We start from the raw sequence: 14,561 nt of genomic DNA on the forward strand, positions 1-14,561 counted from the left end.
GAAACCCAAGCTGTTGTAGATCTGCCTCCATACATCATCAATCCATCGCATTCGGGATCTGCCTTTGGGTCAATCAGCGCGTACCGCGTGTGTGTGTGTGTGGGGGGGGGGGAGAGAGATCGTAATGATTGTGATTAAGTGCACTGAACATGTGTTCCAAAAAAACAAAATAGTCGCAGTAATTAACGAGAGTTTATGAAATGGAGAGTAAAATGACGTGGACTAGCCTATAGGAAGGGGGCGAGATCGAATTTCGTAGTTTCTTTCTTTTAAAAGAAATATTTGATCACAAGTTTCGTTGGCTATATTATAAAGCTTCATGGAAAAAAATAGATGATAGAACTAATAGAATTATATTTTAACATGCTATTTCGCTAATTCTTACGGCCTTTCGCTCATTATGACTCCCGCGAAAATTGCGTTCGCTGATTAGGTCCGACCACTATCGCAAGTTGACTTGAATTATAAATTTAATAGCTGGTATGGAAAAAAGAGTCAAATTTAGTTATATCTCCCAATAGCTGAGGAGTCCGCAGATGTTTTCATTTTTTTTTTCAAAATTTAACCATTGCGAGCTATAAATTCTTAACTAAAAACTGGTACAAAAGCGTTCGCCATTGGTCCTTTTATATATATATATATATATATATATATATATATATATATATATATATATATATATATATATATATATATATATATATATATATATATAATTATGGCATACAAGGGAGATCAATCTGCTTAATTTGTCAACAATATGTCGGCCGGTTTGTGATATATCTCACAGACGTCTCAGTATCTTATCACAGGTGACAGTATGTTTACAAATTAGATCTACTTCTAGACCTCTATATAATCTAGATCTCTATATAATCTAGATATAGAACTGAAATATCTAGTCGAGGTATTAGTTTACGTGACTAGATACGCAGAATCAGGTTTCTCTTAAACTTATTATATAAGATTATTATTAAGACTAAGATGATCATGAAAATGATGATTATGATTGATTATCATGATCATGATGATTTGATAAGACATCATAAGATGCCCAGGCCAGGACCAGGACAGGAGATACCTAAATAAGAAATCTAGATCTAAATACTAAATGGTTCTAAATCGGCCACCATGTTCAACATGTTGTTTTTAAGCATATTGAGCTCCCTTTTTTTTTATCTAGAGATCTATCTATTTATTTCTATATCACTATATCTATCTAGATCTATATTGAACTTTCAATAACTTTTTTAAAGAGAGTCTAAAAATCATTAGTGATTAGAATTTAGATAAAAGATAGATTTTTTAAATTGTTTAGGTGTTTTTGTTTTAGGTGACTGGCAGAGATGCCTCTAGATAAGATTTACATTTACATGGCAACATCATGATGGAAATCCCAGACCTGGAAATGTGTATTTTGAGGGGCAAATGTGTATTTTCCTGAACTGCCTAAAGCCTTAGAAGGCTAAATATAATGAAATATACTCAGGAAAGACTAAAATCATTCAAGCATGTAACATACATGAAATGCAACAATCCAAAATATTAATTTATTTATTATAACACAGCATAAATTTATAAGATTACAATTGGTTTTTTATAATTTTTATGGATGAAAGTGTGGCTCACATCTCATCTATATGTTTATCTGTAGTGACAGCGTAGTGGCAGGAATAACTTTAAGTAAATTGCTTTAGTTCTGTAAAATGTTCACATCACAATAACTACCAAAATTATTTCAGATGCATATTTTGACAGGAACAATTTTAAGCAAATTGCTTTATAGTTCTGAAAAATGTTCACATCACAATAACTACCAAAATTATTTTAGGTACATCTGAAGGATGAAAGAATTTAATCGTATTCTAGTTTGAGATGTTAGATCATTTAGTTGGTTTTCCTAAAAGTCTCGAACAAAATAACAATCCATTTTCCACAATTTATTAAACTGTCACTTGCTACCGCTTTCTGCTTTTCTTTTGTTCCAGTTATTGCTAACATTAACATACCATTACAACCCTCCTGTTCTGGGTTTTTCGGGCTATTAGTATTAAAATGATGTGGGTTGATTTTTGTGTGATAGTAGCTAATGAGTTAAATTCTTTCATCCTTTTTTCTAGAAATCTGTTTATCTATTTTTTATTAGCAGCTGTTTTTTTCTTGTATTATCTGTGAGGTGTAGTGTGCCACTTATAAAGGTGCAATGCGCCACTTTCGGCACATGCATCATAGGTTGGCCACCCCAACTTAAAGTAATATCTCTAGAAAGTAAAATCAGTTTACTCAAATCTCTTGTCTTTTTTTTTAAATAGGCTTTTACACTTTAGTAGCTCCAGATCATGTCAGAAATAGATACTAACTTTTCACAAGAGTGTGAATTGGGGAACCCCAAAAAGTTGACTATAACTAAACCCAAACATTTCAAGTAAGTATACATGTATAACTTCATGGCTTTAAAGAATATGATGAAAATATCAAAAACACATTTCAGTAAAAAGTAAAAATCTAGCTTTATAACATCTCTATATTTTTTATATATTGACACCTAAAACCACTTTTGATTTACTGTTATTTCTAAAGCATGTAAATTTAACAAAGAGAAATTAGTATTTAGACTCAAGGAAAATTTTAGAATTCAAGTCATATTATTGCCATTATTTTCTATGATGATTTGTCGGCAACTTTTAATACAGTTTTAAAATTTCTTTTCATAAGTAATCCATTCTCTTAAAATCTAAACGGAAATGTCATGACTTTGAATCCTACTTAGATGGGATTTTAACCTCAAGATTTTTAGGACATACCAGAGTCACCAAAAATTTCTCAAATGGGTTTCCATTAGCAGGACACATTACACCTTTTTAAAAAGAGATGAGCTTTACACCTTATCCTCGGTGGACCACATGTAAAAGAAAAGTAAAGTTCCCCTTTCAGACCTTGTGGTCTATAGGGCAGATGATGTAAAGGGCATCTGTTTCTGTGGCCTACGGTTAACGAGGGTGTCATGTGGCCAGCACAACGACCAACCGCCTTTACTTTTCCCCAACTAATGTCAGGTACCCATTAGAGCTGGGTGGACTCAGAGGTGCCAGAAGATCCGAAATTAAAAATCCCAGTCTTCACCAGGATTCGAACCCCGGTCTCCGGTTCGGAAGCCAAGCGCTTTACCGCTCAGCCACCGCGCCTCCTGGACCACATGTACTGAAAGGGTAACTTTAAAAAATTATAGAATGTAAATTATAAGGAAAATTTTTGCAAAATGCAAAACACAAAGATTAAAAAAAATTATGATTAGACAAACTGATACAATAACTATTACTAAAGGTGTATGAAGCAGTCAAGTGAAAAGGTTAGATTTATTTAATAATGTGGACCTTAAGGTTTGATCCAGAACATCATTAAGTCATAAAATATCAGTTTAACTCTATCACTTATTGATCAAAATTATGACAGGCTCTTTATCAGTATTGCAATAAGACTTTTAATAATTGAAAACAAATAGGATATAGAAAGATGATGATCACCTCTGATATGAATGCCATAGACTGATGAAAAAAAAGATGATTACCTAAAGTAAAATGGTCACATCAAAATGACTAACTGGATAGAAAATTCTGAACAACACCTCTAGTTGACAGTATTCTTACTAGTTAATTTCTGTGGAATGAAAAGTATCATTACATTATGGTGCCAGCACCCAGTGCTTTTGTCACCTTTGTTGCTCAGTCATCTCTTGTTAATTTGTTTTATAATGTCATAAAAATGTTCATATAATCACTCTTTCTGTTTTTCATAATTTCTGTGAACTATTTTTCTTAAACTAAAGTCACAAGCAATGGAGAGCCTACTTGAAGAAAATGAAAAGAAAGGAAAAGAGAACTGCTGCAGCAAAAGAGAGAGAACGGCAGGAAAATAATGGTAGTGTTGTACTACATTACATATATTAGAATTTCATATAGCATTTCTTTTTTTATTAACACTATAAATACCAGAATAAGTTGGTTTGTTATTCTCATTATTTTGTAATGCAATGATCAGAAGCCGCAGATGATCTTAAAAGTGATTCAGAAGAGGAAAGAGAGCGAGAGCGAGAAGAAAATGAAAGTAGAATACAAAATGAACTTTGGTTGGAGCGTGAAAGGCAAGCTCAGGCAGCATTCAAGGCTAAGAAAGAAAGAGAGGAGTTTGAAAAGAAGCGTATAGAAGAAATTGAGGTAAGATATAATGATTATAAAATGCCTTAATTATGATTATTCCATTTCTTAATCATGTGGATAATCATCTCTGCCTGTGGTCTCTGCAGAAGATTAGGCCACAAACCAGATTCCTCCAGGCATCTCAATTCTGGGCAAGTCGCTCCAACTGTCCCCACGTCTTGCTCATCTGCTTGGCATCTGCTTCCAAATTGCTGCGCCATGTAATGCTTTAATTCATGTTGATCATTCCAGAATTATTACTTTGCCTTAAAAAAAACATTCAGTCTTGCTTTACTCAAAGAATGAAACTGTCAGACTGATGTTCCAATGTTGTAATTTCAGAGAAAAATTAAAGAAGAATGGGAAGAGAGGGAGAGAAAAGAAAAAGAGGAACGAGAGGCCAAGGAGAAACAAGAACAAGAAAAACGTCTCAAGCAGGTGATGCTATTGGCCCACTGGGTTGAATGATATCCTATAATATCAAATTAATTGTTATATGTTGTACAAGATATTATATGTTTTAAATTATATTTTCATTTATATAAAACTATAGGAAATTGAAAAAATCTTGATTTAGGATCTTGGTTTAAAAAAATTGTTCAGAACCTCTTTTTTTTTTTTTAAACAAATATCTTAATTTCATTGACATTCCTTAACCTTTGTAAGTCCTGGTACACCTTGCAGAACCTTATATGTGTGGATTGTATCTTTTTTAAAAAGCTAGTTAATTCATCATAGGTCGTCTTTTCTATATTGAAACTTAGTTGATAGGAGTACATTTGTAAAATGTTAGCTGTGATTATCTATTTTTAGAGATCTAGCAATGCTTAGATGTCTTACATTATCTTTTTAAATCATATTTTGATCTCTCATAAAGTTCAAATTTTTTTTGTTCATAAAATGGACAATTTTTGGTGAGTTATTGAAATCGAAGCAGTTATTTGAAAAAAAAAAGACACTGACATTAATGTTATAATATAGGTCACATATTTTAGTTAAATAGACTGGGACTACCATCCAATAGTCTAGTTCACTTAAATTTTCTAAAGTTTTTGTCAGATACTTTGAAAATTACATTATTACATGATAATTACCCTGTGCTGTGGGTAGAAAGCAGGGATAGAGTGAGTCATCTTATAAAATACAGATGTTACTTCAAAAAAGAAGATGATTATGCCCTACACATGTTCTACGTCAATCTATGTGTTTTCCTGGCTGACTCACGCAGTCTATCCCATGCTCTAATAGCACTAGGGAAGAAGGAGTAAATCTTCAAAACTCTTCAACTTTATACCTACATATATTTTAGTTATACAGCAAATTATGTTATAATATTTTTAGCCTTTAATTTCTTTAGTTTTTTAAATTTTTATTTGGAGAAAGAATCTTAACTCAGTCTCTAGCTTTCCAGATCTACTTAGACTTTGTTAGTTCTGAATTCTTCATCTTCTTGTCTTCATTGTTGGGTTTTTAGGACAAGCTTCTTAAGGAAGCAACAGCTAATGAAAATCCAGTAAGTATTTGTTTATACACATCTCAATATATGTCCATCAAGTAAAATATCACTCAAAACAGAAAAGTCAGAATTGAATTACACTACTTATCTACTTATCACTTTGATGCTAAACATCATTCAGAGAGCTAGGTTGGGTCCAGACCATGTCGTGGGCTATGCTGAGTTGTGTCTTAGGCCATTATTGTTTTTATTGATTAACAAAAAAAATATGTTGACTGTTATTTTTATTTTACTGTACTAATAGTCATGGAATCAGTGAAATTTAAAACAAATGCATCTTTTATACAATTGACATCCTATTTTGTACTACTTTCTCTGTTTCTATTTGGTTTAAGGAATTTTAAAATGTTTTGTTTTGGATGGTTACAAAAAAAATCTTAAGTAATCAAAAGAAATTTTTAAAGAGAGTTTCTGACACAAATTAAATTGTTCACCTATGTAAAATTGTATATTTCAAAGAGTGCCTGGCATAACCCTTTAGCCCCTGTACACTATGGAACAGAACGTCAAGTCGATGCCTGTCCTTTCTTTAAAAAGATGGCAGCGTGTAGATTTGGGGATCAGTAAGTAGAGCTTACCTGGTGTGAAATAAAACTAAAATTCATCTGTGTTTTGACATGCTGGTGTAAGAATTAAAAAGTTATCTTTGCTTTCAGCTGCTCACGTTTTCATGATTACCCTGAAGTCAGTCACACCATCTTGATACCAAACATGTTCTCAAGTTTTCAGCTGGAGCAATCTATCGTTGACAATTATGATACAGGTATATTTGTTTGTATGATTTCTAATTCATTATTTTTCTTTTACTTGTTGTTCAAATTAGTACGAGTAGACTGATATAGATCCAAAATTTTAGTAAAAGTAAAGTTCCCCTTTCAGACCAAGTTATCTATGGGGCAGATGATGCAAGGTCATCTGTTTCTATGTTGTTTCTATGGTCCACAGTTAACGAGGGTGTCATGTGGCCAGCACAATGACTTACTGGCTTTACTTTTCACCAAACTAATGAAGAGCTTGGTGGACTCAGAGGTGCCCTAAAGATCCTAAAAGTAAAAATCTCGCGCTTCACCAAGATTCGAACCCTGGACTCCCAGTTCAAAAGCCAAGCGTTTTTACCATTCAGCAACCATACCTCTATTTCTTTACTCTGGTTAAAAATATGACTAAAATTGCAATTTAAAAAAATAATAATTAAGAGTTGTTCTTTTTTAATTTCAAATTAAATTATATTTCTAATTATTTAGCAAATTCGCACACATATATGCAATTTTTGACATAAATACTGCACTGTTACCTTTTATACCTAATGTATAGGTCTGTTTGATCACTTTGCATTATATAGTATTCTGTATCACAGTAACACATAGAAGTTCTCAAAACACTAGTACTGGGTTTTTATTTTACATTTAAAATATATATTATGTTTGCCATTCGGAATAGTCAACTATATGTCATAGTATAAAACATTTTTCTTTTAAGGTCTGTCAAATGCTCAGTAGTTATAAATTTAGCTGACTTAATCCTCCCAAACCTTTATCCCTAAACCTGTCCCCTATCCCTAAATTCCCAAGGAACATGCCACTCATATCAATCTCTGTTATTTGAGCTAAAACATGCATATAGATACCTGACTTCAAACCAACCCCAAACAAATCAATTTTAAGGCTTGTGAAAAGCCTAGACCTAATGTTAACATGCCTGGTTCATCAAAAATGTGAATTTTAAGAAAATATTCAAACACTTGGAGCAGATTATTGATTGGCTAATTACTAAGCAAGTTCCACAAAATAGATCCAGCGGAATGGCACCATTTCTTAAATTACAAAAAAAAAATGTAGAGTTAAAGAGTACATATTCATTTAAACATTATTCAATTTAACTTTTTGAATGGTAAGATTAAATTTTTTTTCAATATTATTTTAATCTTAGATTTCTTATTGTTATATAGCCAAGTTGTTTATATAAATACTGCTTTGATAGTGCCACTATTTTGTAAGACACATTTTCTACTTTGTGTTCAGATGTTAGTTTGGAATATGATGAGAATGAACTGTACAATAGCTTCAAGGATTTTTATGAGGATATTGTTCCTGAGTTCAAATCTGTTGGCACCATAGTCCAGCTAAAAGTCTGCTGTAACTGTGAGCCACATCTACGTGGGAATGTCTATGTCCAATACAAAAGGTAAATTCCTGTTCTACTATGATTAATTTACTGACACGCTAATAATAATTTAATTAACAATATCTTGCCTTCATATTGGATGTCTAACTTGTAAAGTGTAATCACAACAAATTTCCGTAAGGATCAATAAAGCAGTCTTAGTCTTAGTCTTAGTGTCAGTAAAATTTAAATCGAAAAGTTGAAATCTATGCTGCCATAAAGTGACTAATTAGTACTTAAAGTCATGGAATTTTGTATCTTCTTTCAAATTTGCCGTGAAATAATTGCATTAAATTCATACTACCTAAGCTTGTCTTTCTTCACATCAGTCAGTGAATTTAACTCATGAAATGAGACAAGTCATATTTAACTCGCTGATTTGACAATAGAATAAGTTGTTTGAAACCTTTAAGGTGGCCCCAAGATATTAAGAATGAATTTGATTTTTCCCTGTATCTTAATATTTCATTTGTTTGCATGACAGAGAGAATCAGTTTAAATGCAACGAGATCCATGCAGAATTTTTCAGATATTTCCAATTCCTTATGCCAATTTTGTAAGTCCTCATATAATACTAAAATCTATATTTCTAGGTGTGAAATTTAGGTACCAGTATTAAACAAATTCTAACTAGAAAATAATATTTAGAAAGATAGCATCCACTTTAACTCTTTAGCTAACTTCAGTCACATATTGCAGACAGAATAAATTTTCTCTTTATGATGTATTAATTAAAAGGTTAATTTACTCTCAAGTACATTTTAAGACCTGTTCCATCCAAATAACTTGTGTCATGTCGGTTTGTTAGAAAATAATACAAAGAAAGATATTATCCACCTTAACTCTAGCTAACTACAGTCTGACTACTCTCAAGTGCATTGATCTACATTTTCTGCGTCCTTTTCATGCATCTTTCCAGTTGAAATCTGTGTCAAGCACAATATTATTTTCTATCTTATAGTTGTTAATGAAAGACTTGGTACTTGGTTGACAATTTATAGCTTCAATAATGTGACAATATTACATGAACAATCAAATGTTATCTCTGTCCTCAAACGTGTTTATACAAGAACTAACGTTTTCTAAAGTTCCCCTGATGTCACCTGTTAATGAACTTGTGATCTTATAGAAAGTAAGACCAGTATTTGTTTTTATTTAACTATCCCATGGTGATCATTTAGTAATAATAATTTAAAGTAAGGAGTGTTAATGCTTGCCAACTTTTAATGGTACTGTTCATTATGTTATAAAACGATTGGCTGTAACTCTGTCTTGTGTGAATTGTCAGGATAATGTTAAGTGCTTTTAATTAGTTTTAGGGCTATCTTGATACTAGTAGATTATTGAAAATGATTTCTGTTGAAAGTTTAACTGTTATGATTAATCATGGTGATTCCATAAAGTTTAATACAACTTTTTAAAAAATTTTACCTATAAAACAATTGTTCAATGTACCAGTATGTATAAATCTGCAAGCTTTTTTTTTTTTTTTTTTTTTTACTAAAGAAATAACTCTTAATTTTTGTTTCAGGGAGTCAGCAGCGCAAAAAGCTTTTGAGAAATTTAATGCTCGGTGGTATGCAAGTCGTCAGCTGACTTGTATATTTGTCAATATTGAGTCCTGGAAGTCTGCTATTTGTGGTAACTGATTAGTATCTCCTCCTCACTTGTTTTAGGAACCTCAGAATAGTACTTACATTATACCAATTAATTTATTTTTAAGCTATACTTTTTTTGCATGGGAAGATCTGCACTAATTATTATTTTTTATTTTTTTTACATTTATAATAATTTTATTAATGACAACTTAAAATCTGCATGAAAGACATATCTTTTTATTGTCAAAACAAAATTTAGGCTTAGCACTGAAGAAATGTATTGAACTGTGGTTCCGATAGGATACTGAACTAAGAAAGAAAAAAAACTGGATAATATCAGCATAAATACTGCATCACAATAGCCTGTAGAGTGACTTTTTATATATTTCAACAATGTACCAGTATATATATAAATTCAAAAGTACAAAAGCTGTGTTTTTTATCAGATAAGTTGAATGTTTTACTGTAACAATAATAAAATGAACCCAAAAAGCTGATCAAACTAATCTTTAATGATAATGTTTAACGTCTTTCATTTTATGACAAAATAAAAGATATTCATGTCCATGAAATCTATAAAAGAAAATGTTTTCTTACTTTCAGGACTGGCCTCAAAAAAACGTTGCCCCAAAGGAAAGTCCTGCAACTTTTTACATGTGTTTAGAAACCCTGGTGGAGAGTTTACAGAGTTAGATTATGATGATGTCTCTACAGACAGAAGTGACCGCCAGAATGGTAAAGACAGAGCCGGCTCTCAGAGGCATTACTCAAGAGACTCTGTACAACATGGCCAGTCTAGAAGACAATCTTCTTCCTCGTATCAGTCATCAAGACACAGGTCACGCTCTCCATCTTCATCTAGGTCACGTTCTTCCTCTAGAAGGTCGCATTCTTCAAGAAAGTCAACACACTATCGATCAAGGTCTAGGTCAAGATCAAGGGACAGAACACACAGATATGACAGACCAAGGTCTAGGTCTCCAAGACAAAGAAAAGTTTCACAGTACAGCCCCGAGCCACAACAATCTAGAAAAAGATATTCATCAAGAATGTCTGAACAAAACGCAAACAAAAATGAAACTGTAGCTGATGAAAAACATTCCAGAAGCAATAAAAGTAAATCTTCCCTGCTATCATCTTCACCATCATCAAATAGTGGTTCTGAATCTGACAAGTCAAGTTCAGAAAGTAACTCTGACTCCAGCTCAGATGAAGAAATTGTTTATGAATATATAGAGAAAACCAAAGAAACATTACATCACTAGAACACAGCCTAATTCATATTTCATTTGTTGTTGATTAAAGAAGATATTTAGTGCACTAAATTATTTTAGTGAAAGTTATTTTAGACATGTATATAAAAAAAATGTACCTTCTCTTGTTTTAATTTTTGTTTACAAAAATGTTATGTTTATAAAGTTTTTAAAATTTAGTCATTGAAGTTGATGACAGTTGTTTTAATACATTAAAATTCACTTAAAAAGAAGTTTATTTTCATTGGTCTTACATCCTGTACGTTACACTGCCATGTGGAACTTAGTGAAATATGTTGGGTGGTATTTGAACAAATTAAACATGTCCAGTTGAAGCACTTATAATGAACCCTCAACATGACAATTAAACCTTGATTTCCCTATGACTGACAGTCACAACTTGTGGCCTTTTTTCTTTTCTGGTGCTGTTTCAGGGAATGAGAAGAACTATCCTTAGGAACAGCGACCTTTTATTGTATATGTTTCTTACTTTCTTTGCACCTGGTAGTGTGCAGGTAAAAACAAACAATTCTAGCTTTTTTTTTTCAAATTATTGAGTTACTTAAAAGGGCTGATAGTATTTCAGTTTGTACAGAACTCTTATATGACTCAGTGTAGTGTATTTTATTTATTATATTTTTTTCAAACAGATTATACCAGTACTTGACTGGTTAATTAGAAACCAAAGCACAGTCACTTTCTTCATTTTATAATATTTTTTTTTCACATAAAAAAACTGAAGGTCTCATTACTTATTCAGTCAGATAAACATTAGCAAAAATTCTCAGTGGTCTTGTGCCTCTGTGGTGAAGTGACCTTACAATTTCAAGGTAAATATGCTGTCCTTACTATGCAACTAGTTTTATTTGCTGCCTACCTTGGAATCCAAATTATTACTTTAATAGACACATACATTTTCCCTTAAGATGTTCAAAAACAATTTACATTGAATAAAAAATATAATTTGCTTAACTCATTATTTGAACAATAAGCACAAACATTTTAAATATTTTTAAGCAATTTTTTTTGATCAGATGAAATCACATTTATCTTTTCAATTCAATGCATCGCATTTATGAGATTGTGTAAAGCAGTACAGCCTTAAGTTCCTTTATGTTGACAGATTTGTACTAGAATATAAGAGCTCCTATGGGTGCCTTATTACCTTTGAGCTTGAGTAAATATTGTGACAACATGCTAACTTAACAACAATGTTTTAATCATTCACTGTTGTGAATGTAATTTTAGTGCAAAAGTGTGTGTCATAATGAACAAGTTTCTTTCTTACGATCCATCCTGTACATGTCATGGTTAAACAGGTCAGCTTGTGTGGTGTTATGGGAAGTAATAGATGGCATAGCTTGCCATAGAGTAGGTTGCCCTTGTAGGGAACACTTTTAGTTGACCTAAGTGCTGTAGATTTTATTGAACAATGAGTTTAATTGTTAATGTTTGTTTATAGTCAATGGATTTTTTTATACACTCATATTTTCTAATAATCACTGAAATCACATCCACAACATAAATTGTGTTTAGCAAGTAAAGTTCATTACTACTGGCAATTTAGAAACAGGTAGAGGGTAGCACTTAGATACAGGATAGCACTCACAGCTGTCACTTTGTCAGATCATCTTCCAGACAGATGCCAACAGTCCATGAAATCTTAAACACTCTTTGTCTCATAGCACTCAAGACACCACTTATAAATCTAAAAAAATAGCAAGAAAACTGTTTCCCAATGGATCCCAGCACACAGAGGGAAATAAAAAAAGTTGAAATACTGGCCAATGAGAATGAGCAGGAAATTAAAAAGCCCATCCTTATATAGGAAGAAATTCTATATGTAAATGATAAATGGCCACCTTAAGTCATGAAGCAACTATGAATCATGTCAAAGAAGTGAGATGAATGCCTGGGTGAAGACATAAAGAGTACCGGTACTATTATCCAAGTTGAACTAATTCTTACCCATAAATCAAGAAAAACTAAGCTTATATGAAGCTCTTCCTACAGCATTAACAATTCTTTCACCTCCATACATGGCACACCAGAATGAAACAACACATGTTGCAGAAATGAAAACTGCCCTTGTGGAGTGTTACCAGCCAGAGAAAGCTGCCCAAACAAGATAATGGCAACAGAACACCCCTTTTAGAAATTAACCATTATGGAGAACAGACTGACATGTAACCATTGCACAGTTCATCTCAGATAAAAGACAGCTGTCTAAACCTAACTTCATAATGAAAAGAAGAAGAAAAAAGGGTTTAGCCAGTTAGACAAGTACATAAATAAAAAAATTTTTAGTTTGGGAGAAGTGACTAGCCAGCAATTAGCACATGTACATCAATCTCATGATAGAGTCAAGTATCCATTGTGAGAGATTGATGATTAATGTGGTAATCAAAATAGTTTTGTTATTAGGTTAGACCTTGAGTGTAAATATTGGAAATTAAAACTTGTGAAATTAATAATTCAACATAAATGTTTTTAGGCATTTTAAATACATACAATACAAATACTATCTAAGCCTTGAAGTAGATTCAGTTGTGTGTATAATTAGTTTCTCATAAAGCAAAATAAGATTTACAAGGTTACAAAGGTTGTGTGGAATATCGACCCATGAAATAAATGGTCCATCCAGACAGGTTTCAATATTTTCAGAAAGAACATCAGAAAGAAATTCTCTCAAAGACAAACAACAGAGAAGAATGGAGAAAGATGGTTGACAGATCTTGTGTGGAGCCCCAGCAGTCCAAAGGATTGGTGAAAGTGAAGTTAAATGTGAACATAGCCTAACTGATGTTTTATAATTAATATCTAATTGATCCAATTGTTATGTAAAGGGTCAATCTCTTATTCCTCAAAAAAAAACATTTTTCTTTAGTTATGTGTTCTGTGGCAGTGGTAGAGCAGCGCAGTATCCACGCGATAATATGAAAAACTACTTATTAATTGTTTCAAATTATGTCCAACTTATATGCATACTAAATAGATTTTTTTCTCTTTTAAAAAAAAAGTAAACATTTTTTCTGTGTATAACAGAACTTACTTAACTTTACAATACAAATGTAAAAAAATAATTTTTGGAAAAAATCTAAAACCGTTTGCATAAATGTGTTAAAAATATGGTAAATAGTGATTTCCCCTACTAATATTTGTTACTATTAATAGTGAATAGTTGTAAAAGTGATGTATTTTTTATGAAAAAAACTGCTTGCATAAGTTATTATGAAAATGAGATTTTTCGCTTTCAGAAAAGAAAAAAGTAGACGTTTCATCAGAACTTTGAATGGTCTAAAACAGGGGTGGGCAAATTACGGACCGCGGGCCACATGTGGCCCGCCGGAGTGTTTTATGCGGCCCGCCGAAGTCAGGTGTGCCCACAGTATATACTTATAAAAATGCAAATATATTAAAAATAATATAAATATAAATTACTGAAACTGTCATTATAAAAAGTTTCAAGCAAACGAAGACTATGCTTTTTAGCTATAACATCAATAGTTCAATACACTCAATTCTAGACACAATCTCTGATCAGTTTTATTCAATGCTATGAAGAACTATATTGAATGTTGGGTATGCTGGAAAGAAGATGACAAGGGTGACAACTGGTGGAGCTCGATCTTTGACTGAGTAAAATGGTGGAGGTTTTTAATACCTCAGGAAAGTTTGCACAAAGCTTCATAAAATTTCAACTTTATGATAGCAAAAGGTGAACAGAAATCAAACTCATTAGAACTAGGGTGTACTAACCATAGGTAGTTCCGATTATGAACAAAATAATTGAATATTTCCTCTATCTTATCATGGGCAAGGTAAACGAGAGCAC

General features: G+C 32.2%; 1 protein-coding gene across 2 annotated transcripts; it reads left to right on the top strand.

Annotated features, from left to right (window-relative positions):
* The first annotated feature begins 729 nt into the window (after positions 1–729).
* LOC106057185 (U2 small nuclear ribonucleoprotein auxiliary factor 35 kDa subunit-related protein 2-like) lies at positions 730–10,959 on the top strand. 2 transcript variants are annotated; one of them, XM_056013210.1, is made up of 11 exons: positions 730–812; positions 2,313–2,425; positions 3,827–3,918; positions 4,039–4,214; positions 4,539–4,634; positions 5,671–5,709; positions 6,172–6,275; positions 6,369–6,475; positions 7,734–7,896; positions 9,407–9,516; positions 10,077–10,959. In XM_056013210.1, exons 2-11 carry the CDS (start codon positions 2,340–2,342, stop codon positions 10,736–10,738), a joined length of 1,635 nt encoding a protein of 544 aa, XP_055869185.1. In that variant the 5' UTR covers positions 730–812; positions 2,313–2,339; the 3' UTR covers positions 10,739–10,959. The 2 variants fall into 2 exon arrangements, with proteins under 2 accessions (XP_055869185.1, XP_055869184.1); XM_056013209.1 differs by having other exon boundaries at positions 753–818.
* Positions 10,960–14,561: the final 3,602 nt, after the last annotated feature.

Source organism: Biomphalaria glabrata, chromosome 15 (genome assembly GCF_947242115.1).
Source record: "Biomphalaria glabrata chromosome 15, xgBioGlab47.1, whole genome shotgun sequence".
NCBI classification, from domain to species: domain Eukaryota; kingdom Metazoa; phylum Mollusca; class Gastropoda; family Planorbidae; genus Biomphalaria; species Biomphalaria glabrata.